Source organism: Tinamus guttatus, unplaced genomic scaffold (genome assembly GCF_059628265.1).
Source record: "Tinamus guttatus ecotype Peru unplaced genomic scaffold, ASM5962826v1 Tinamus_guttatus_pri_ptg000287l, whole genome shotgun sequence".
Lineage (NCBI taxonomy): Eukaryota > Metazoa > Chordata > Aves > Tinamiformes > Tinamidae > Tinamus > Tinamus guttatus.
In genome coordinates this window covers 2,484,729-2,509,112 of record NW_028288821.1, presented here as the reverse complement: position 1 = coordinate 2,509,112, position 24,384 = coordinate 2,484,729, and the positions used below count along the sequence as shown (strand labels likewise).

At 44.3% G+C, this 24,384-nt stretch overlaps 1 protein-coding gene across 1 annotated transcript; it reads left to right on the top strand.

Moving 5' to 3' along the window:
• Window positions 1–437: 437 nt before the first annotated feature.
• Window positions 438–15,493, top strand: ARHGAP36 (Rho GTPase activating protein 36). Its single transcript, XM_088527455.1, has 11 exons — window positions 438–529; window positions 3,069–3,225; window positions 5,966–6,028; window positions 6,595–6,851; window positions 7,732–7,924; window positions 8,443–8,498; window positions 8,980–9,130; window positions 11,467–11,615; window positions 12,748–12,918; window positions 14,406–14,503; window positions 14,978–15,493. Exons 2-11 carry the CDS (start codon window positions 3,111–3,113, stop codon window positions 14,988–14,990), a joined length of 1,266 nt encoding a protein of 421 aa, XP_088383581.1. The 5' UTR covers window positions 438–529; window positions 3,069–3,110; the 3' UTR covers window positions 14,991–15,493.
• Window positions 15,494–24,384: the final 8,891 nt, after the last annotated feature.

The window sequence follows — 24,384 nt, the reverse complement described above, 5'->3', positions numbered from 1 at the left end:
CTGCGCCTGCTCAGTCTGAACCGCATTGGAGATTTGGGTGTTTCAAAGATGCTGAGATGGAGCAGTCCTGAGGTCCCGTGCAGAACACCGTGGTGGAAGCCCTTGCACCCGAGCAACAACTTTCCCTTCCAGATTTTGCCTGCCGGAGCGTCTCAAGCTTTGGTAGATAGCTGTGGGGCAGGGAAAGTGGAGGGACACCGGCAATTGAGCAACAGGCTTTTCCATTAGGGAACAAACATTGTCGGGCGTGGGAAGTGCTGTTCCTTTCCATCTAACCCTGCCCTCCATCTCCACGCTGCGTTTCTGGCTCTCATTTCTCTTGGCAGGAAATTCATTTTCTCATCACCCTGCTTGTCCCCCAGTCAGCCGCAGCCTCTCTGCTCCGCGTCTCAGTTCTTTGTCCTCCCAGCCTGCAGCAAGGCTCCTTCACCCTCGGTTCGTGGCAGGACATGGCCAAGATGCTGCTCTCAAAACCATCATCGTGAAGGAGGAGAAAGGCGCCTCGGCTATCACCAAGAAAGCAAGGAAGGTAAATATAATTCCTTTGCTCCTGTGCCAAGTTCTTCCTGGGAGACTGGTGAACTTTTAAAAAAAAAAAAAAAAAAAAAAAAAAACCCTCCTGGTCTTAAAAAATAAGCACAGTAAGTTAGTGCAGAGCAACTGCTGTGTCAACGTGCTCAGTGAAAGCTGAGTGGCGAGCTGGCTGCTCTCACAGGGTTTATGGTAGGGACCAGATAAGCAGCTGGGTCCTCACTTTTTCCTGCTGTCCCTCTCTTCTCCCTTCTCTAATCGGGTTTCCTCCTGCTCACTCTAAGGCATCCTTGGTGACTCCGCGCTCAGAGCAATCCTGCAGCTCTGGCGGTGGCTGCAACTGTGGCCTCCGGCAGCCTCAGTTGGAGCCGTGACCCTCTTGGCTGCAGACAGGTGATGTCTTCTGGGCCACCCAGGTCGAGGGCTTTTCTGCCCCATTATCTGCTCTATCTGCTGGTGATGGAGCAGTTCACAGGCTGCCTGGACACCCTGTGTGAAGCCCATGAGCTCAGTTCTGTTAGGCAGTTGCCCACAAGGCAAATTTGAAGCGTTGAGTTGCAGTCAAAAAGCCTGGCTCTGTTGCAGCTCTTTTTGGTTGCTATATCCAGGCAGGGGCTTGTAGCTTGGCTTTGGCTGAATTCCTTTTATGATCTGCCCTTTTGTGATAGCCTCGTAACTCTTTATTTATTATCTTTATCTATTTATTTTTAATTTACATAACTTTCTAAATCTCCTTTAAAAAACTGCAAGCTGGGTCAAATCAAACACTGCTGCAAGCAAAATTCCTTCCCCAGGCAAAGGGGCAGAGGTGCTCAGCTCCTACCCCGCAGAGGCTGGTGCAGCACCTCGTGCAGACTTCCACAGCGCTCTCCGGGTGCGCGTTCACCCTGAATACTGGCTCGAGGATATTGCCAGCTCTAATATTTTTTTGCTAGTGCTTTGAAGCCCTCTTTGGGAAGCCTCCGTCTGTGTCCTGGACCACATGTCTTTGCTGGGTATGTGCTGATAACTTCCTATCTTCTGTTTCCTCCTGTTTTTGCTCTTTGGACTGTGCCTGTGGTTGGCCGGGCGCTGCCAGAGGCATCGCAGGGCTCGCTGGTGGGGACGGGCTCGTGGGCAGGTTCCTGGGCTCTCACAGCAGCAGGAGCAGGCGGCTGCCCTGACCTGTCCCAGAGCAGGCTCCGAGGTTAGTGTTGGGTTGGGGGAGCTGGTGTGAATCTGTCCTTGGCCTTTCTGGGTCATTGGAAACAGCAGGGAGAAGAAAAGGCACAGGAGAGGGCACTCCGGTGGCAATTACTGCCTCCGGGCTGATAAACTCCTCCTTGGTGGAGATAGGGGAGCTAAGTGTTCAACCCCAGCCTGCCCAGGGCTGTTTGGGAAGCTGAGAAGGGAGTGCTTGAGCAGGAGGCTGGGCTAGATCTCTCCAGGTCTGCAACCACTCTGCGGTTCTGTGAGTGGTGGTGTGCGTGATGCCAGGCTAAATAGTCACCAGGAATGAGCCCGAGTCAGAGCCGTTCTGCAGCTGCTCTTGGGAATTTGGCAGTTCTCAGTTGCTCTTTGTCCTTTAAGATCTAGAGCTGAAGACTGAATGAAAGAGAGCAGCAGTATGTGCCTGCCAAGCATTCTGCAAAGATTGAGCCGAACCTGGTAGCTCATCCCAATCCCTTCTGGCCAGAGCTGCTGGTTCTGCTTGTGCTGAACTGCAGTCAGGAGGCCAGGAGTAGCGTTTGGATGATTCTATATGAAGATTGATTCCTGTTGCCTATTTTTGTTAATGTAAGTTCAAGCGAGAGAAGGTCCCTGCAAGCTTAAGACCCCCTCACTTGGTTGCCACAAGCCTCTGCAGCTCAGGGTTCAGTCTGCAGGTGCAGTGTGGGGATGCACCTGGACAGAGGGACAGTCCCTGGTGGTGTCTGTTAGCTCAGATGTGTGAGAGAGGGAAAGCAAAGTGTGTTAGATGCAAACTGGAGGCTGTGCCGCTTATCGGTTTCTCTTGTGTGAGTTTTTGTTGCACTTTGGAACTACATTATCCATTCAGGTTCAGAAAGCAGAGAGTTCTCTTTGCCTCCGTCCTGACTTTGCTCACATGAAGTAGGTCCAGGGACTGATGTGAGCCAGGAACTGTATTCCAGGATGAGCCCCATTTTATGTCCATGAGCTAGTTGAAGGCCTGGTGGTCTTGAGCTTCTTGTGGAAGCAAACATGGACAGAATTGGTCAGGAAATACTCTGGCAAGCAATGAAATGCTTCAAGGAGCCCATGGGGTCTTAGGAGCCTGGGCCAAGATCCCTTGTGCTTTCTCCAATGTCCCTAAGCCCTTCACTTGGATGCTCAAGGTGAGACAGTGTGGCTGGGGACACCTGGAGACCAGCAGGCCCTTTAGAGAGGTAAAAGAGGGAGCAAGTGCCACCTGCACAATGCCAGGATGCTGCATGGCATTTTCAGCAGCTTTCATCCCAAAATAAATGTGTCAGTGATGTGCTTCTGTGCTCTGACTGTTTTTTCTTTAAGTTTATTTTGACGTGCTTGCTTTTCAGAGGAACTGTAGCTCAGCTCTTCTGCCAGGACACAGCACCAAAATGCAACCCGTGCCCCTGCACAACCTCTCGGAGTTGGAAAGAGCCAGTCTGCAAGAGCTTGCCCTCTACCAGCTGCAGGAAAAGCTGCTTGTTGGAGATCTCAGCCTGGCAAAAGGTAGGTGATGGGAGAAAATAGCTCCTGCGGAGGGAGCTTGGCATTGAAGCCATTCTGCAGCTCATCCCCGCTCCCCTGCTTCATAAAATGAGTTGATGTTTATGGGATAATGTTTGTGACACCTATTTATGACTTTGGGTTCATTCTAATGTTTTCTTTCTTACTTTGGTCTGAGCCTCTAAGGTCTCATCAGCCTCCTGAGGAGGCTTTGTGTGAGAGTAGGAGTGTGAGAGTTTGACCTTGCCAGTTGCCTTCTTTGAAGTCTCCTAATCCAAAACAGATGCAACGGGGCTCAGTGAGGTCTTCCAACGCAGCCATCTTAATGCTCTTGGGATGGGCTTTGTTTTGTGGATTGATGTTCAGCACATGCACAAAGCCCTGATGCTGAGATAGGTCTTATGCAAAGCTAGAAGATGCTCAGCTGAAATTAATGGTCAGACAAAAATAGAAGCTCCACAGGGACTGTGATCTTCTGTCTTGACCTATATAGAAATACAGTCATTTTCTGTGTTCCCATAGCTACCTCTGTCCCCTGTGATGACTGGGATATGGGCTCAGATGTCTATGCATCTAAGCCAGCAAGTACAGCTAGCGAGGGACTGACTCACTCCTTCCAAATTATGGTTGTTACCCAAGAGTTGACAGGAGACCAGCTTCAAATGCCTCCTCCCTGGGCCATGTTTTGATACCATGGCAGAGCAGAAGATGCCTCACGGGTCTCGGCAGTACTGGGTCAAAGGAACCTCAAGGGTCACCAGCCCCACTGCATGCCCACAGCAAGGTGTCACCAGCAGCTGCCCAGGGTGGCTGGGGCCGAGTCCGCCAAGGATGGAGCTTCCCAGCCTCTACAGGGACCTGTCCCAGCACCATGTCCCTCTCCTGGAGGGGAAGGTGCTTTTCCTAAGCCCAACCTCAACCCCATGCTGGACAGTGAGTAGATACCAAAAGGGAACTACACTTACTTAGTAGGGGTGAGAGATGATTTTTTCCTGTTTTAATTAATATTGCAGAGATTTTGCACAATGAAATAGCTTTAAGAGAAAGAGAACACTTTCCTTTAGCCTGTTCCGAGAACATCCCATCAACTTGAGTCTACAGCACCACCCCACCACAGGCCATATCAAAGTCCCTGTGGGCTCTGGCCACATTCTCTTTCCTCTTTCTCTTTTTATCTTTTTTCTTTCCTTTTTTTCCTTTCCTTTTTCCTGTGCTACATTTTGCTTTGTATTAGGCTTCTCTCTTCCTACAGGACAAGCACAGGGTACTGAAGAATCTGGGTCTTCATCCTTGTGTGCGTTTGTGCACCACTTTCTCCAGATGTCTGAAGGAAGCAATTGCTGTTTGGTGAATTTCTCTGTCTTTTCATCCATCTTTGTACCCTTTAAATCTCTACCTGCAATTGCTTTTTTTTACAATTGGCTGGGGTAAGATTCCAGCTGAGGATTATTAAAATACTTCACCTGAAACATTGCATTCCCAGCTCAGTGTTTTATGAGAAGTTTACAAAATTAGGAAATGCCTGAATTTGGGCTGTGTGGTCTTTGCTTGGTCCATGTACCCACCTGGACTTGTTCCCCAACAGCTGCCCATGTGAAATTCTTGCCTTCTTTAATAAACACCGATTGCACAGCCAGTACCTAAAAGACAAGGTTTTCAGCACCTCTTTTAGCCCTTGATTCTCCAGGGAAGGCCTGGGCAACGTGGAACAAAAGGCATCCAGCCTCTTTTTTTTTTTTTTTTTGGACAGGCCTTTTACACCACTTAGGAGAAAAGAGTCACTGTGATGTTCTGCCTCAGTGCCTTGTGTCACCCCCCCTGGGTCTGTGGTGAAACTGCTGAGTTTTGCTGGCCTTTGGCTTCCTGATCTGGGTATTTTATGGCTCCAGGCTATATTCTGTCTTCTTACTCTCTGGCCACTTGAATGAAACAACACATATGATGCTGGGTAATAATTAACCTGTGTTGTTCTTTTATGGACATACTGTTCTTATCAAATGTAATAGTTCTCTTCCAAGTCTTACTAAATAACCCAAACATTTATATATGCTGTGTCTAAGAGAATTCCTTAGAATAAGGCACACAAGCTGGAATGGGACAATGCATCTTAGAAAGGATTTAGAGTATGTAACGATGGATTTTCAGTTCATTGCTGTGGCAAGAAGTGCTGACTGCAGTCCTTGGCTGTACAGACAAGGGAATACTTAGAAGTGGGATGTGACTCTCTAGGACCAGTGTGGGATTTTGGGATGGTTTGTATTCTGTCTAGCTTTATTTGCCTATCCTCTCTAAATCATTCACAAAATTTCTTCCAGGGCAGTATTTTTGTTTTTTCAGTGGTGAGAGCAGATTGTTGAACCTGAGCTGAGTTATCTTTCCAAGTCATTAAGTAGTGCCCAGGACATCACCATTAACATAGAGTCATGTATAACAAATATGGAGACAAAATATAAAGGTGACCAGAACAATTTTAAGCTACAATCTTGACCATCTATGATTTTCCCACTGGCTTTTTGTATATGAGAACCCATTTGATGGCCACTCTTCTGATCCTGTTGTCTGAGTGCCGGAATAGAGAGGTCCCCTGTCCTCCTGAGGACCTCTGGACGATGACTGAGGTCCTGCTCCAGGCACACGGCATCCCTTTGCCCAAGTGAGATGCCCGTGACTGCTGAGGATGCAGGTCAAATTTTGTACTAAAGCAGATGTGTCACATAACCTTTGCTTTCTTTTCTCTTTATAGTTAGCCCTAAAGGTAATAAGTCTATCCGCCAGAAACTGGAGAGCTTTTCCAAGGAGAAGAAAGGTGAGCAGATTTCCTTTTACCAAGACTTTGGGCTCTTGATGGCAGAACTGGCGATATTTGGTGGAGCTGAACCATCAGCTGCAGGTGAAGCCTGCCAAACTTCAACGATACATCCTCCCATGCTGTTTTACTTTTAGTGTGTGTGCACTGTAGTGCTATGCACACGGGCATTAGAGAGTGCATGGAGAGGGAGCATATGTGTAACTGAACGCACTGATACATTCATATGGATGGGCACATACCTAGGTATAAATATTGATTTCTACCTGTGTTTTCCACCCCCAATCCTGCTGCTTTGAGCTCTGGTTTTATTGTCCCTTGAAGGTGTCAGCCACAAACCTGGGGAAGAGAAAAGTGTAGAGCACAGTCCGGTGAGAATTAACAGTCACTGTCTTTCTTCATGCCATGGTTATCGATGCCATGATTATCAAAACTGTCACCTTTGAACAGACACAGCTAATACAGCTTTAGCGCATGCATTTTTGGCAGCTGCCCTACACTATTGCAGCTTCCTCTTGGTTTGGCTGCTAGCAATACTCTTCCATTTGTCCTGTGCTTCTCCCTAGATGGCTCTCCTCAGACTTTTGGGATCCCCCTCTTCCAAGTCATTGACAATGACCGTGTGTACAAGCAACTGCAGGAAGAAGTGAAGAGCAGTCGCCGGCTCTGCTTGGAGGTGGAACACACAGTGATAAGATTCAGGGCTCAGATCCAGAAGAAGTCTCCGCTGGGCAAAGGCTGTGAGCTGGGACCCTGCAGGATGTTCTCTGAGGAGCAGCTTTCCCCCACTTTTCCTGACCACAGCTCCTGGAACCACCGAAGGGTAAAATTAGAAAAATGAATCAAACTGTGTGGCAACCACATGCTATGATGGCACTGAAGTTGGGGAAGACCCTGACTTCAGCAATTAGCATGCCTTTATTTTTTTCTCAGGGTCTTGTCTCTCTGAATGTGAATTATTCATGCTGAGTGCTGGGTTAGTCCCTGTCTGCTCTTTGGGGATGGACAGAGTTCATGCAATCAGGGGCCACTTGACCCAAAAGATGGACTATAAAGGGTGCAGCACTGTTTGCTAGCTCAGCTCTTATCAAGGCTGAGAGCTAAGGAAAGCCACGGTTGCCAAAAAGACCTAGCTTTGGTGCCAGAAGTCATTGGAGTTGGGTGTACGTTTCATCATCGTACGTGTGGCTTTTTCTGCTCTTCCATTGCATCAGGGCTTGGCAAGCAGCACTGTGGGCAGATGTGAATTCTCCATGGAACAGTCGCCCATTTGGCTAAATTTCCATCAGAAGCTGTGACCACTGATGGTGGCTCGTGTCATCTGCCTGGCATCCCAGCAGGCTGAGACTCTCATTACTGAGGCGACAACAGCCATGTCTCTGAATGGCTGTGCTTCCTCTACTGACTGCTTTTGCATCAAAGGAAGACAGCGCAGCTGGCTGGCCTTGGCCACCTTCTTGTTCTTAATCTTGTGTTCTGTGAGGGGAAGTGGGCAGTAGCTCAGGTTTGGTTTGTCTCATCGCTTTGGAGCAGAGACTGCTGCAGCCTCATCTCTTGGGAGCCAGACCTGCTCTTTGTAGACCTCTGTGTTTGCCCATTCAGGGGTGATGCTTGACTTGTGTGGTCACAGCAATGAATGGTGTTTGAAGATCTCACAGGGTAGTTAGAGCCACCTGGCAAACTGCTTCTGTGCTTTATTTCAGGGGGCAATGTCCGTGGACTCCATCAGCGACCTGAGTGACAACACTTCCAAGCTGCTGGAGGCGCTGCAGTTGTCCCATCCCCACGAGCTGGATCTGCGGAGAAGACAGGGCAAGAAGATGTTGAGCCTCAATCCTATCACTTGGCAGGTCCCCAGGATTGTGGACAGATGTTGCCAGCACATTGAAACGCATGGTAAAAAAACCTTTTATCTCTAGACAGACAGAGAGTCCCAGAATAGAGATGCTGTAAGTGCTCAACTGGGGCAATTTGGCCTCAATTTCTAGAGACCAGAGAAGGCAGCTGTTTTTTTGGGGCAGATTGTGCTGCCATCTCCTGTCCACCAAAGAGAGCCCCCTGAGCTAGATGCAACATCTGGACAGAGGGGTAAATGTCAATCATGTATATCAGTGACCTGCTCCCAGTGTGCTCTGTCCATGAATTGTCTCTGTCCATTCTTCCATGAGTTCAGTTTATAGCTCAAAGTGACTATAAAGGTGAGTTATCCTCGCTAAGATGCAGATTATTAATCCAAGGTAAATCTCATGGCTCCTGAACTTTAATTTTCATCATTTCTGCACAAAGCAGAGAAGGACAGACTGTCCCATGTGCAGTAAAACAGAACTGTTTCCATGATGCCAGCCTGCTTGGTGAGGACCAGCTGGGGCTGAGGAAAGTTGTGTGCATGTGGAGCATTAATCTCTGTTTTCCAGGTCTCCAGACAGTTGGCATCTTCCGGGTTGGGAGTTCCAAGAAAAGAGTTCAGCAGGTAAAGTGAGACACTTACAGCACCTTCTGCAGTGGTACTGCATTCAGAGGGCAGGGAAGAAGTAAAGCAGGCATTGACATGCAGGGGTCTAAAATACTACAGGCACGTCCTAAAGTACTGGCAGTCTGTAAACTGCTGCTCAGAGAGTACAAGGAGACACAGTGGTCCAGCTGACAGCCACTGGAGCCTTCTCCCAGCCATAGAGAAGGCTTCATTCTGCTTTCTGTCTTCAGGCTGCCTTTAGCAGATAAGCCTACGTCCCCTGGTGGCCCTTTCGGAGCTTCCTGTGGGCACCATGCAGCAGGCAGGAGCTCCTGCAGGCTGTCAGGCTCTGGCAGGTTTGCTTTCCCTGGACATCCCTCCATTGGATCGGTCCAGCCAGCCAGAGAAGTAGCCAGCCGGTTCAGGGACTGATCACAGCTCATTTAAAGAGGAATAACTGCTTGTTGCTTTTATTCTTCCCATTTTCTCCATCTTCAAGCTGAGGGAAGAGTTTGACCAAGGATTAGATGTCTTCTTGGATGAGCACCAAAGTGTTCATGACGTGGCTGCTCTGCTCAAAGAGTTTCTTCGTGACATGCCGGATTCCCTGATTCCCAGAGAGCTCTATGAAGCCTTTCTCAGCACAGCATGTAAGTACTCTAGATGTGCTATTCCCCCTCTGCATGGCCTACTCACTGTTCTTGGTTTTGTAAGAAGAAAAAGGTCTGTGAAGAAATTTAATTCTTGTGCAATCGCCTCGTTCATTCCCCAGCATAAATCAGACTATGCTACGTGACAACTCAGCCCACCTGCATTGTCCCCTGCCTGTTGGCACTATCTGTAAGGACATCCTTGGAAATGCTCTGCTCAGGTCTGCCTACCCTTCTCGGTTCAGGTGACTGAGTTTTTAGGCTCCACAACTCCCATCCTCGATCTTTCTTGGTTCCCTTCATCATCCCTTTGATTCCCTTTTTCCATCTTTATTGCCTCAGATTTGATTCCTCAGATCCTTAAATCCCTGCTTCCACATGAAACTGAGCAACTGAATACCAATGGCCTTGCGTCAGGCGCTGTGCAACATCAGGGAGCAAGACAGGGCATGTGGTGGAGGGGACAGATGTGGCTTGGGAGAATATATGAGGAATTTTCTGTTCACCAGCCCAAGTACTAAGCAGAGCACTCCTATACTGCAGTGTACAATCAAGTCCATCCTTGTTGAAATCACCTCCAGAACAAAGGTGTGGGGCTACAGGCATATCTGCTTGTTGTCATGGGCATGTACCACTGACTTCCTTCAGGGTGAATGTATCCTGAGACTGGGGCATGTCTTAGCATGGGGTCTTCTCAGTGAGATCGGAAAAGCCTGAGGAGTGCCAAAGAAGAAAGGCTGGCTGCAGTGTCCATCTTTTCTATTTTGCAGTGCTGTACTTTGCACAACGAGCAGTAATGGTCTTTGTCTCAGCAGGTGATAGGGAAAGACCTGGATCCAAGGGAAAAAACAGCAAATAGACTACCAAATAAAAAGCAGGCTAGTACAGCATCCTAGCTGGAGGTGGCTGTGCTGTTCCTATTTTATACCTCTACTTTTATTTAAAGTCTTAGATGTAGAATTTTGTATATGTACTCCTATTTGATGTGAACTTGCTGATTTACTGTTTCACAAATCTTCAATAATATGAGCTGCAAGCTCCTTCAGGGATTTGAAAGAAGCTGTAGAGCAGAACTGGGAAGCTATGGACAAGTCTTGCCCATCCCTGACAAAGGGGAGAGTCTGCGATGAAGAATGAGTTCATGGAGCACAGGAATAAACATAGTCTGCTGGAAAAGAGTCCGCATGGTTTCTATGAAGTGAAATCCTCCCATCCGGCCCTGCCGGACTCTGTGAGGGCAGTTATGTGGGGATAAAAGGGGTCCAGTGGTCAGCGTATTTTCAAAAAGCATTTGACAATTGTCCCATGACAGGTTATTAAAAAAATAAACCCAAACTAATACAGGATGGGGGTGGAGGGGGAGAGTTCATTTTGTGGTCATCAAATCTTGGAGCACACACACCTTGAGAGTTGTGTATGGTTTTGGATGCCCCATCTCTAGGGAGAGTAGGAAATGAAAGCAACTGAAATGACTGAGAGGTGGAAAAATTGCCCTGCAAGAGAAGGTGATACTCTTCAGTCTGGACAGGAGGAGGTTGAGAAGGATGCACTCGGGATTTGCAGAATCACAAAGGTCTGCATCAGAGATGAATGCAGAAGGCTTATTCATCCAACTCCACAGTACAAGACGTACGCACACTTGATGAAATGAGTAAGAGATCAGAAAACAACTGAGCTGGGGTGACCCCTCCAAGGTTCCCAGTCCAGCAGCCCTGGGGCTGCAGCTTTGCATGCATGTTTGCCCTGCTCAGCCTCTCCTCTTAACCATGGTGAAGGCAGTTGCTTCTGACGGCCCCAGTGTCTGTTGTCTGAGTTGAGGAAATAGGCAATGCCAGAGAGCTTGAGGATGGACTCAGAGCTCTGCTTGAAACAACCCTAAAGTCCTAGGTAAGAACTATGTGAATGGCCTCGCTCCAAACTCCTTGGTCAATCCGCCAGGAGCAGATAAAGAGTCAATGACAGAGCTGAAAGTGGAGTGTGCAGATGGATTTGAAGCTCAGTTCATGTCTATCTTAGGCAAGTTATGTCCTAGGCTATGATAGATGAATGATTCTCAAAAATATCATGGTTTGTGAGTTCTCTGGAAACATGTGGGTTACAGGGTGGCAGAGCAGCAAACACAATAATGGCCTGGCCCTTTCTGGACTCTCCCAGATGCATGGGTTGACATACTGGCCAGAATCACATGCTTTCAGCCAAACAGTAGGACACAGTCCAGCTCCCTCCAGATCTCATGAATTTAAAATACAGGCAAGATGTATCCAAGGCTGTCCAGCTGGAAATGTCCAATGAGCAGGACGGGAATGGCACTGAATAACAGGCTGCTTTCTGCCTAGACATGGAAGGCCCAGCGCAGCTTGCCACGCTCCAGCTGCTGCTCTTCCTGCTGCCCCCGTGCCACAGCGACACGCTGCACCGGCTGCTGCAGTTCCTCAGCAAGGTGGCCCGGCACGCTGAGAGCTCCCGGGGCCCTGATGGCCAAGAGGTAAGGCTGGCCTGAAAACGTCAACTGCATAAACAAGGAGTTGTTTCACTTTGGTCAAAAGCAAACAGGAGAAAAAAGAAATGTTCTAGGGCAAATCTCAATGGAATGAAAAAAAAAAATCTAAGAAAAGTCATTTTTTTTTTTTTTAGCACTTTTACTATGTTCTTCAAAAGTACTTGCACAGCTTGGAGCTACTTCCAGCAATTTCATCTGTGAGATGCAGTTCCATTTCCCTAATAAACCAACAAGGCAAATGCCCCCAAACTCAAGATGAAAGAAGAGCAGGGATTGAAAATACGGCACTTGTGGTACCGCAAAATTGAAATTAGAGGGTCCAGACTAGCCTCCACTGAAGGCTGCCTGAGACATTATTTTCACTTATATTTTCTGGACCTGGACCAAGCAACTGCAGAAAATGCAGTCTGGAATAAGAAAGACTCTTCCTTAAACCAGAGGTCTTCTGCATAGACCAGAGCGCTTGGGTGCTAGGCCTTGTCCTAGCAGTGGCGGCTTCCAAAGGAGCCAAAGTTATTCAGGGCTTAGACTGTGTTTTTACAGTAACCTGGGCAGGCAACATTTTAAAATATTGAAGAAGAAAAAGGAGAAAAATAGGAATAAAACAAAAAGCAAATTTGTTACTAAATCCCCTCCTCTATGCTAAGTCCTTTCTGTTGTTCTCAGTCCGGCTAAGTGATTTTGTGGGTCACAATATTCCCAGAGAGGCAGCACAAAGGGCCTTTTTGGGGCCTAATTTTGTTTTTCCGCTTCTGACTTTCATAAAGAATTCCTTATCGTATACTGAGGTTGATTTTGATTTATCTGGACAGTTAGAGCTCTGAGCTTCTGCATGACTCAAAGGCTTTGTCCCATTTTATAAGATGATGTAGAAATTCTGGTTGTTACCTTTTGATAGGGGCTATGAAAGTGAGTTAGACAGCAAGGGAGGCCCTGATGCAAGGAAAGGGAGTGAGTGTGCTCCAGCACCACAAACCTTTCATGCTGGCCCTGTGGCCAGACTGGATCCAGATCAACATCCCTTACTTAGTAGCTCTGTTCAGGCTGGAGGATCCAGGGATTTTTTTCATATTACCTCATCTGTAATATGCAATTTCTGTTTGTGCTTACTTGATAGATTCCTGGGAATAAAATGACAATCTCAAACTTGGCCACAATCTTTGGCCCCAACATCCTGCAGAAGGAGAAGCCTGGGGAGAAGGACTGTGGCATCATGAACATTGAAGACAGCAGTGCTGTCATATTGGTGCTACAGAGGCTGATTGAGCACTACCAGGCCTTGTTCATGGTAGGTGAGGTTTACTCAGAACAGGCTTTTCCAGCCTCTTCTTCCTCTCTGAAGCCTTTTCTAAAGGCAGCATGAAGAGGAATGGATTCATAGCCCCACTTAGTAGCAGGCAACTGGAGCTGCCTTGCAAAAATGTGATCCGTCCCTTATGTCAAGTGGCAATATTAATTGGGACAGCTTGTTTTTGGCCCATAAATGCTGGGTCACGCCATAAACATGTCCCCTCTCCTCCTCTCATATTTTTCCGTCCTTCTGGCATCTGATCAAGCTACTTTGGGATGGAAACAGCTGGACAACAGCAACTACAGGAGCAGCTGACCTCAGTCCCATTTCTACACCAGGTGATGGTGTGGGGAGCAGGCAGTGCAGGCCTCAACTGGTGAGGAAGAAGAAGTAATAGCAGGGAGAGGCCCTGGGTGAGAGTGTAGCAGAGGCTGGGGTTACTTCAGGGAATGGGGACAGGACTCCCAGCACTATGGCACTGTTGTAGCCTTGATGGGCCTCCAACAGCCAAACCTGACTGAACAACGTGTCTGGTTTGGAGCAGAGGACAACAGCTCTTCTCTCTTAATCCACCCACTTTCCCACAGTTTGCTCAAGTCTTTGTTGTGCTCCAGGGCTGGTGAGTGGGGGTCTTTTAAGGCCACATAGGCATGTTGCTCTGAAGAAGAGCTTCCAGAAGCAATCATGGAGCAGGTGTGGGACAGCCATGGCTGCTGGTCTTGGCCCAGGGAACTCCAGCTCAGGCAGGTTGTTCAGGTGGACTTTAAGCCTTCACTGTAGCACTTTGTCCTCTGCTCTTATCCAGAGAAGGTAGGTGTGATAGACTGGGAGCCCACAGGGACTCAGTGCCTCTCCCCATCTCTCTGGTGATAGTGATGGAGTTCAGGACCCGTGCAATGGTGGACATTTGCACTGGATGGATCTTGGTGTAGATTATGAGGTGAGGGCAGCAGACAAACACCAGTGGCCCTGCACACTGAGTGTGCCCTGAGGCCTGCAACCTGAGAGAGGTGCTTTGTGTGGGCTCAGGCACTCTGAAGCAGTCCCCAAAGGATGTGATGCAGTTGGGTGCCGTGCTGTAGTGCTTCTGCAGAGGCTGTTCTCCTTGGTAGCAACCTAACTGAAACCATGTAGTTTTTTCCAAACCCCAGAAGAAACATTCTGGATATGCAGAGTATTCATGGAACACTTGTGGCCCTGGTTTTGGGAGGGAACCTGGCAACTTGTAGATCTATGGGAAAGCCCCTGAAAAGCCTTGTAACAGTTCCTCCATTTCAACAGGGAGGCAAAGAGCTGAGGCTTAGTGTAGGAAAAGCATGGATGGGATCCTGTACAGACTCCCTGGGAGATGTGGGGCACTTGACACCAATATAAAATGTTTCTTAGTATTGATTTGGAGGCCTTTTGGCCCAGCTTATTTGCCTTTGTTCTCCTTGCTTGTTTCCTCTCGGGAGATGCCATGTGTAGCTGTGTATCTTTCCTAGGTCTCTCCAGAAATGCAACAGGACATTGTAAGGAGACTCTTTGAGACAGACCCTGATGTCATCGATTACCTCTTGCGCAGGAAGTTCACTACCGTGCTGTAAGTCCTCCTCGAGACAATCATGAACTTCCCACCTAAAAATCTTCATTTTCTGTGCTAAAGCTGAAATACCCCAGATCCTCTCTGCTCCTTGGAGCTCCTCATTCTCTGTGGTTCTGACCAGCCTGTCACACTCTCTCCTTCCTTCACATCTGCCTTGCACAAGAATTCCTCATTTGCACACCTCTTTCTGTGTGTGTATCTAAACAACCCTTGTCCTGCTGTCCTCCCAGTCCTCTCCAGTGCCCCAGCTTCTCAGTCATACACCATTGCCTGCTCTACTTTCAGTTCCAATACCAGCCTCCAAATTTTCTTCTCTCTGCACTCTTGGGCACTTTCTGCTCCTTTTTGTGTGCATCTGAATAGGTGTGGGAGTGTGCAACTGCCAGCTATGCCCTGTACATGTGCTTTTTGGCTGCAAGACAAGATAGTCCCATGGAGGCCCAGAATTTGAGCTCATGCCTTTCCCTGCAGGTCCAGAAGGTGAGTCAGAGGGACTTGCAACCCACAGCCTGGTGTGGAGAGCTACCACTCAAAGCACGCGACAGAGGAGACATTTTGATCCCTGTAACCTGTAGTGCCATGTGCTCATACTCTTCAAAGTGACTCTTTCACGGTCTTATAGTGTAGAGCATCCGGTGGGAAATGATTTCTGGGACCACGGACTGTATGAGTGATATCTCTGCTATTGCTCCCTGTGGCAGGACAGTGCTTGAAGAGGAAAGTCCCCTTCCATCCTTTTGGCACTGTGCTTTCCTGAGCTTGGTGCTCCAGCCAGATGCAGGCTGCATGTCTCAGCCTAGAGAACCACTTTTTTCCCACCTCTTCTGAAAAATGTTACAAGTACATAAGGAAAAATGAGGCACTGAGTGAATTACACCTCTTTAAAATGCAAATCAGTAATCATATCTGATATGAAAACACTGGAGTTCTACGTCTTATAAAGGCGTGACTAGCTAATCTAATGTACTACAGGACAAGATGTTTTGACAATGATTTTAACAAAAGCATGAGATGTGTTTAAAGTACAGAGACAAGTGACTTTTGCTGTTAACAGAGCAATCTCAACCTAAAAGACCACAAACTCATCTATTTAATCTCATGCTCCTTTTGGGGGTAGAGGAAGGAATAATTTCTCATTACATAAAAAAAATCTTGTGTGTTTAAAGATCAGTTCTGTTTTTTTACCTTTGGATGGTCGACACTATTTTAGAAACAATTTATTTATTAAACATTATTGTCAGTGCAAGTTATTTTTTATGAAAGAGACAAGCAAAAAGAAGAGGTATCAAATACACAAGCAAATACTGGGTAATTTTTTTGAATTCAAGCATGATATTATCATTCATGAGGAAATTGTCCTGAGGAAATTGTCCTAAAGAAATTGTACTGGGTCCAGCAGTGCTTCCTCTTGCCCTCTCTACAGTATTTCCTATAGTGACAGAGAAGTGATCAGTCAATTGAATCAAATACTTCATATCTACATATAAAATAATGTGGCTTCCTGCTAATATGTTAATACATCTGGATGACAGCAAGATTTCTGTTAGTCTTTTAGGTACTTTGCTGTTGAAGAAGCATGATTAATACTGAATAATAACAGTCTAAGCGCAAAGATGTCATTAATATTTTATTATTCAGATTAAGAAACTTGAGGAAAATGTTTTCTATCATACTGTAGTAAAAATAATTCATACTGATTTTAATACCAAAGTGTTTCTTGTGTTGAACACAGACCTACAGCTTTGCTTTGATACGACTGTTGTGAGCTTGACTATCATTATAAGTAGAATATTGCCTTCTTATATAGAATCAAATAAGTTTTACTTTTTTGTGGAACTCTAGTCGGTCAAACCATTATTTTGAATAACATAAAGTATATGCAATCTTTGCTTTTCCTAAAAAGTAATAGGAAAATGTTACTACTTTGTTTAAAGAAATGGCTTTGTTTTTTACATGCTGCTAGATTTAGCTCTTTTGTGTTTGATATTATATTGTTTTAATGAGTTATTGAAGTTAGTCTTTACACATATATTTAATCACCTAAGTGTCTTGATTTCATTTTTCTGTACACTAAGCAGACTATCCTTCTAAAGCTATGGCTTATTTTTCTTTCATTTTGTAAAGATATACTTTCTTTTACTTACCATAAAGTACCCTAAAAGTTTTGAATCAGCTTCCACTCCTTTACACTCTGCTGTCACTTTTTTCTTTTTTTCTTTTTTTTTTTTTTTTTTGAGATCAGAGAGGATGGTCCTTCAGTAGCCTCTCATTTAATATTATGTGTCAGTTGGTTTTGTTGAAAATCTGATTTGATGGCAGTTCAGAAAGTCATTATTCAAGGGGAATTTTTTAAAGAGCAGAGAGTACAGCACTGAAGTCCTTCCTGTAGAATCAGAACATTTGGTTGACTTTTCATAATAGTATAAGAGGGCACTACCTCACTCTCCACTTTCAATACATATGATTTTCTTTGAAAGTCAAGGTCTGAAAAAGAAGTCTGAGCTGGAAGGGGTAGGACCATGAAAGCAGAGTAAGTATAGTCTAGAAGGGCTTATATGGGAACCTCAGGATTCAAGGCATGTACTATGTGTAAGTGTTTCATAGTTTTTTTCCCAGGTGGATGAAAGTAATGAAAAAGAAATCTAGCTCAGGGTTTACAGGACAGTTCTCAAAACTCAAATATTCTGAACAATTATAAAAATAAGACTTGATAAATGTTTAAATACACTATCAATAAAACATTTTATGTTCTTAAAAGCACCATTATGGCTCCTGAGTTGATGCAAGTCCTGAGTCCTAACCTTGTCTGCAGACACTATTTTTGCCATTAAGATCATATCTCTTTCTAAATTACAGTGAAATGTATCAGATACCTTGAAACATAATTAAATATATAGAACACTTCAGTACTCAGAAGGCAAATTTGTAATATCTCATTTTCTACCTTATCTTTCACTTTATTGTTTTGATATAGTATGTGCATAAAAAGACAAATTGTCTTTGGGGGTCCTCTTGTGGTAATATTTAACTACTACACTTATATTCCTTGTGAAATTAGGAAAACTTGACATAGATCCATTTCCAAACATAATTTTCTGCCGTATGTGAAACTATGGAAAATGCAAGTTGATCTTGGGTGATCTTTGAAAATCATTGGGGGAAAAATTAGGTAAATGTATAGCTATACCAAACATGCAAGGTATAAAGATATATGGATATAAATTATACTGGTAAAATTTAGCATTGAGATAGTATGTTATCTATTGCTGAAAATAAAACAGAGAACAAGACTAAAAGACCATGATTACAGTTTGATGACTTCCTGGCTTTTTACTTTTTTCACATACTATTCACTGGTTGCCACAGGACAAGATTATAGTATTTTTTTATGTAACAATTTAGTTGAAAAACACAAAACTTTCAGGTTATATGTGCTTGTAATGGGGCGCTAAATATTACAATCTGCCAGGATTATGAATTTTCTACAGTGCTTTGTACTTGGCACCACAGTCAATACAAATAAAGTTAAGGTCATGTAAGCATATTACCATATACAGTCTTTGAAATATAGACCTATAGCAGCCTGTCATCACTGGGAGTTCTGCTACGGATTAGGAAGAGTCATGTGCTTTATCCAGATTAGTCTGTCAAAAGTGCAGTGTGTTCAAGAGCAGCAACAAGGAATCTTCATAAATCTTGGTAAATCTTGGCTAAAAGCTTCAAAAAGTCTTGTAATATGGAATTCATCTAATTAAATGTAAATGTCTAGAATATATAAGCATCTTCCTCTGAATTGTTAGCTAAGATTCCCTTGATTGATACTGAAATGTAAGGCAGCATTCATGTCACTCTAAATCAAATAAATCACAGGTATTTTGACTCCAGAACTTCTGGATATGATCCTTAATTATCAACCAAAGTCATCCTAGCTGTGTTAAGTTTTAATGCTTTGATCATCTCTTTTTTTACATGGCAAAAACAATGCTTAATTGTCAGGGATCAGAGATTCATTAAGGTCTGCAGCGTTTCCAGAGACATAAACTATTATGTAGGGTTGGACTTGATGATCCTGAAAGTGTTTTCCAACCATTATGATTCTGTGTAAGGGTTGCACTTTCTTACTAGGTCTCACTTTACTGAAATGAGATTTGTGCACAGATTAGCCTATCTATTATTACCAACCTATCCATCGCACGTGTTGCAGATCCATGTTTATGATCACAGATGCTGTCCCACGCAGGATACACCTCCCTGCCACTACAACATCAGTTGTACTCCATGTTTACTAACATTTTTTTCTGTATTCATTCATTCAGTTTCAAGGCCTGCTTACTACACAGGTCTTTTACTTTCATTTCAAATGCCTTTTGGTTAATGATTTCTAAATGTGTGTGTGTGTGTGTGTATATATATAAATAATAAAAAATAGCTGAAGAATTTACATCTGCAGTTTCACATATGAATGTGAGCATCACCTATCAACATGCACTGTCTATAGCCCCAATATACTTCTGCAGAAGACATAACATGTGGGCTTAATGTACTAATAAATTTGTAGAGTTACAAGAAGAATGAACAGAGCGCTCCCCGTGAGTGGGAGATGAAATCACATCACTAAACATCAAAACTCTATACACATGCTTTCATGTTCACCATTAATTTTAAAAAAGAATAATGAAAATGTTACTGACGGTTGTGAACCAGGATATGTAGAGATTGTTCTCTAAGAATACAGAAATTACTAAAATTTTTAAGTAAGACCCATTATTCTACTGGAAAACAGAATATGCAGCAAATCAGGAGATCACCCACCTAGAAAATTTCTTCACATGTGAATTGAATAGCATGACAGTTGGTTTTTTGGATGACAATTAGCTAGAACTTGATAGTAGCATTTTCAAAATATGCATTTTTATAAGATTATACCTTTATAAATAACTGAATTTAATAATCTTCTTAAGCTTAATTTCTAATATTTACTTCTTAGACTCTTCTTCCTGAAACTGGCAATCTTTTGAGTTGCAGGTGCAAAGTAGTCTTGAATCCCTCAGGTGTCCTTATGTGTTCAAGTCTGGGCTGTAGAAGCTGAAAACCACGCCTGGAGATATACCTAAACTATAGAAGAATCCATGACAAAACGAACCTTGGATGCATATTTATTGCTTATGTACTACACAAAAAACTAATTTATATAAAGGGATGAAATAATGACTGATAAACAAAGAAATGTAAGGAAGGATTTTTCATTCTTTTGGTTATTTGTTATTCATTTGTTAATTTTCACATTTGCTTTCTCTTTTTGTAATGATTATGATATTACTAGTTCTCCAATGAACACTACCTCTTACAGAACTTTATCAGATCTTCCAAACAAAATTCTCATTATTTGTGTAAAGAACTAAATGAACTCAGCACAATCTCATTCCTTGTACACAAATGCATGTGTACATGCAAATACATGCAAATATTCTCTGTTTTAGTTCAGCTTCTCTTTACAAGTTCTGGGAATACCTACATTTCTACACCCCTAGTTGGATATATGTAATTTCTGGGTATTGGTTAAGGATAGGCTAATAAAACTGCCATGCTTTGGTAACACTCAACCTCCAGCTACTCTGGATTAATCATAAAGCAAACATGTCTAAGAAGTTTTCCATATTTATATCGCTATTAATTGTAACTGCTTCTTCCAATTGCTGATCTAGTTAACTGTAACATTACCATTTCACTGTTAGACTACTGGAAAGGCACTTTACTGAGTCTACATTTTTAATCAACCTTTGAAACATCTAGCTACAGCTATAAACTCAGAGGACAGCAGTCTAACCCATTTGGTCTACTTGAAATAACTCACAGTCCTGTATGTCACAAATGTAAGCAAATTATTTTTTTTCCCAGTGATAAATACGGGAAATAAGAAACATGTATTATGGCCATCTGGCTGAGATGGTAACGCAGGAATTAATTTTGGGTGAAGCTTGAGTGTCATCTGGATCACATTCTGTAGCGGGAAAGGAGTTCTCCAGGAGAGGCTCTTGTCTGGAGCACATGGAAAGCCAGCAGAAAAAAAGAGTTTGAAAGGCTGAACTCTATGAACCTCAGAAGGACTGTAGCCCAAAATGAGAGTGTAAGGAAGGAGAATTGTATAAAACTCCATTAAGAGACTTCGCTAGTCCCCAAATGGCCATTTTAAAAACAGTGTTTCATGAGTTAAGTCTTATTTGGAATCCTTCACCAAGGCTTAAGATAAATAGCATTGGCTGGGGGAAAAAAAAAAAAAAAAGTTTGTCATTCCTGTCATTCTTGCCCCTTGAACTATATGAAGGGTTTTTTATGTATCTAGAGCAATCCCTTGATGCTCGAAAAGCCTTTGATTGTTGTTGTTCTGAAAGGCCTGTGTTGATGACTAGATTTTAAATGCTTAACTTCTCAGTGTATTTAGGCAGAGCCAGTATTTCATGGTAAAGATAAATAGACAAAAAAAGGGTTCATTTAAGGTAATAAATCCTACAGAAACAGTATTAGATAAGGCAGGACTGATGAGTAAGGCTGTGAATGCCAATCACCGTTGTCTACACAGCTCCGATATGCTCTGAGAAGTGCCATTTACCTTAGTTTATTACAGTTCAATCTTCCTAATAAAGATTTTTAAAATATTTTCAACAAATATTTAAGAAAGACTTCAAGTGAAGGTTTTAGTGAATAGAAGGTTAAGATTTTCTCAAATTATTCTGAGGATGGAAACGGGTATTCCCAATCCCGGGTGTCTGAAATACCCTCCAGCCAGCAGATTGCCCTGTTTCACAAAGTAGTGTCTATTTGAATAGGAATTAAAAGCACTGAGCATCTGTAGGGCCAAAGCCAAGCCTGGAAACAAGGGAATTGAGATTGCTGAGGAGTATTGGACAATTCCGTTAATTAAAAAGGCATTTTAGTTGAATTATATTTCCATTACCATTGTGTCGTGTAAATGATTACCACTGTTACATATAGGAAACAAAGAAGAAATAATATTTTACATATAAAAGAGTGGTACAGAATTAGAGATCTGTTTTCATCGTGTTACTATTTTTGAAATAAGTCTACATAAAAACTAACTGAATTTGTGAACATCCCATTTCAGAAGGGTTATTATTTGGAAGCACTTCAAAGTAAAATAGTGAAAACTAAGAAATCCGGAAAATAAGAGGAAAGGTTAAGAATCGGTCAGCAGGAAAAAAAAATAAGCAGATCTCTAAAAATTTGTAAATATGTCACATTAAGTAGACAAGGATTAAAACATTCCCTAGGCAGGATAAAGTAAAAAATGCTGAATTTAAGCGATGACAAGGAAAATTTAAGTTAAGCATTATGGAAGATTATACAGTATGGCAGTTCTTAGTCTAGGTATTTGAAATCATCACTGGAAGTCAGAGCAAACCCTTCCGTTCTGTCTGCTCAGTAGTTTGCCTGCATGACAGCAACCTAATGTATTAACAAGAAAATAATTATGACCTGTAATGAATGCCAAAAACTTCAGACTGCTTTGTTTTAGAGCTGGGCACAATCTCCCTAGGCTGATTGATGTATTACTTTGACTTGAAGCATTTAAATGGTTCCAGCGAAATCTCCTTTTCTCGTCCTTTAGAAGGCTTCTATTTTTCATATTGGTGAAGAAAAACATGAAAAACAAGTGTAAGCCAAACATCACTGACAATGAAGCTACAGGGAAAAAAATGCTATTTAAAAAGTGACATAGATGTATGTTTTCTCCTGTAATCATAGTAGGCTGTATAGGATACTTAAAGAAAATAATAGCATTATTTGTGCCAATCATAATAAAAATAGAAATACTTTGGGTAGTAATAGCCGACAGGGAAGTCCAAAGAAAGTGTTTTCCAACTTAGCGGAATTATTTTCCCAAACAACCTTATAAAAACAAAGCACTCCTGGTTAGCAAAAGTACTCATAAAATGAACAATTTAAGGAGGAGATGTCTAATTTACTTAAATTTCTTCATGATGACTTAGGACTCCCTATGTTCTAATCTCTCAAGTACTTTAATTTATACACAGATTTGGTGTCATTGCTCCCTTGTCCTCTTTCAGTTCTGCTGGACACTGTGCCAAGAGCAAGCAAGTCAGTCCTGGGACAGCCTGTTTAATGCGAACAGCAGGTTGTCAAGCTAAGTCATTCGATTGAATTGATCCCTCATTGTCCTCAAGAATTTGCTGAAAAGAGAATCCAAATCTGCTGAAAAGAGAATCAAACTCCTCCTCTTCAAGATACATTGCCTAGCAATCACACTATTGAATTTACTTCTGTACTATATCTGCATACAGTAAACACCACACTGAACTGGTGAACATGTAATATAGAAGTAAGCAATTCTAAATCCTTCATACTAAAAAAAAAAGTAATTTTCTAGTAATTTACAAGAAATATTGCATACCCTTTTATAGTGTAAGAGCACATAAGAGCTTGTCATGCAGCAAACAGGAACTTGTATTAGCAGGGTTTGAAACTAAGAATCAATAGGGGGTATGAAATCACAGGTTTACTGATTTTAAGGATTTGAAAATTCATCAAGTGCACGATTTTGCCCCATTACTTACATATTTACATCACACATTTCTTTCAGAGAAAGTACAGCTATGATAATACATTGTGATTTTTGATGGGATGGATCGCAACAGAACCTTTTTTGCGTCTCTCGGTATTTATAATACATACAAAAAAAAAAAAAAAGAATTGCTAATGTTTGTGCAGGTCTAATGACAGACTGAACAAGCGGCCTTGGTTCCAAGGTACTTCCAGCTGTGACTGCAGCGTCACAGTTACAGCAGCTCTTCAAGACAGTTGGGACAAAAGAGACAAAATGGAGTAAGCTTTTTAAAAAATATTTATTTATTTTTACCTATAAATAAACTAATAGCTCATAGAGCAACTTGTTTTTTTGCAAACTGAGTTTGTTGAAGCAAAGCTCAGCTCTCCCAGGGAGGTCAAGCGAACGGCAGCAGCTTTCCCAGCCTACGAGGCCATCCCGCTATGTTGCAGGACACCTCAACAGCCGCACCACCGCGAAGCACAAAATCCACCTTAGATGAGTGTCACAGAGCTTCGGATTTTGTTCCCGGGTGCGTAATCACAAGTGCAGTGCCAGGAGCAGCACAACGGAGGCTCCACATGAGGCGACCCCAGGCCAGTTGCCAGCTTCGCCCACGTCTCCCTGCTCCTCCCGCAGGCCACCCATGGAGGCGGGCACCACAGGCCTCCTCCTCCCTTCGTCCTGCCCTCAGCCCACCATTCTCCCTACAGCAGCCCAGCTCCAGAGAGCCACCATTCAGCCCTGCTTCGTTCGTTCTTTATTTCATGCAGGAAGCCCTGTCCCTTCCCGGCCACACTCCCGCCTCTCCCCTCACACCCCGCGCCCTCCCTTCGCCGCCCCGAGTCACAAGGCCCTGGCCAAGCTGGCCCGCCCCCAAGCCTTCTGATTGGCTGGTGGGCGATGCCCAGCCCGCCGTCTCATTGGCCGCGCGCGCAGTCACTCAGGCGGGCCGTGCGGCGCAGCTGTCGGGTGACGTCGCTGCGGCTGCGCGCACGCGCGGCAGGGGCGCGGCGCTGGCGGGCGGGGGCGCGCGGCCCGCCCGTTAGGCGAGCGGGGGCGCGCGCGCCGGTTGCGGCCTGTCACGTGACGCGCCGCCACTGTTTACATTCGAAGCGGCGCCCTCGCCCCCCCCGCCGCCGCCGCCGCCCGCCCGCGCGCGCCGCCCCGCGGTGACCGTTTCGCTTTCATTTCCGGGCGGAGCGGAGGCGTCAGGCGGCCCCGGCGCGACGCCCCCCCCCCCCGCTCCCTCCCTCCCTTCGCCGCCGCCGCCGTCCGCCCCTCGCGCAGCCCC

What these genes read in the sequence shown, in the direction of transcription:
- ARHGAP36 (XM_088527455.1), top strand. Translation starts at nt 3,111, where the DNA reads ATGCAACCCGTGCCCCTGCACAACCTCTCGGAGTTGGAAAGAGCCAGT. An exon ending in AGCCTTTCTCAGCACAGCAT is followed by an intron (nt 9,131 to 11,466) that starts GTAAGTACTCTA and finishes CTTTCTGCCTAG; the next exon opens with ACATGGAAGGCCCAGCGCAG. An exon ending in GGGGCCCTGATGGCCAAGAG is followed by an intron (nt 11,616 to 12,747) that starts GTAAGGCTGGCC and finishes CTTACTTGATAG; the next exon opens with ATTCCTGGGAATAAAATGAC.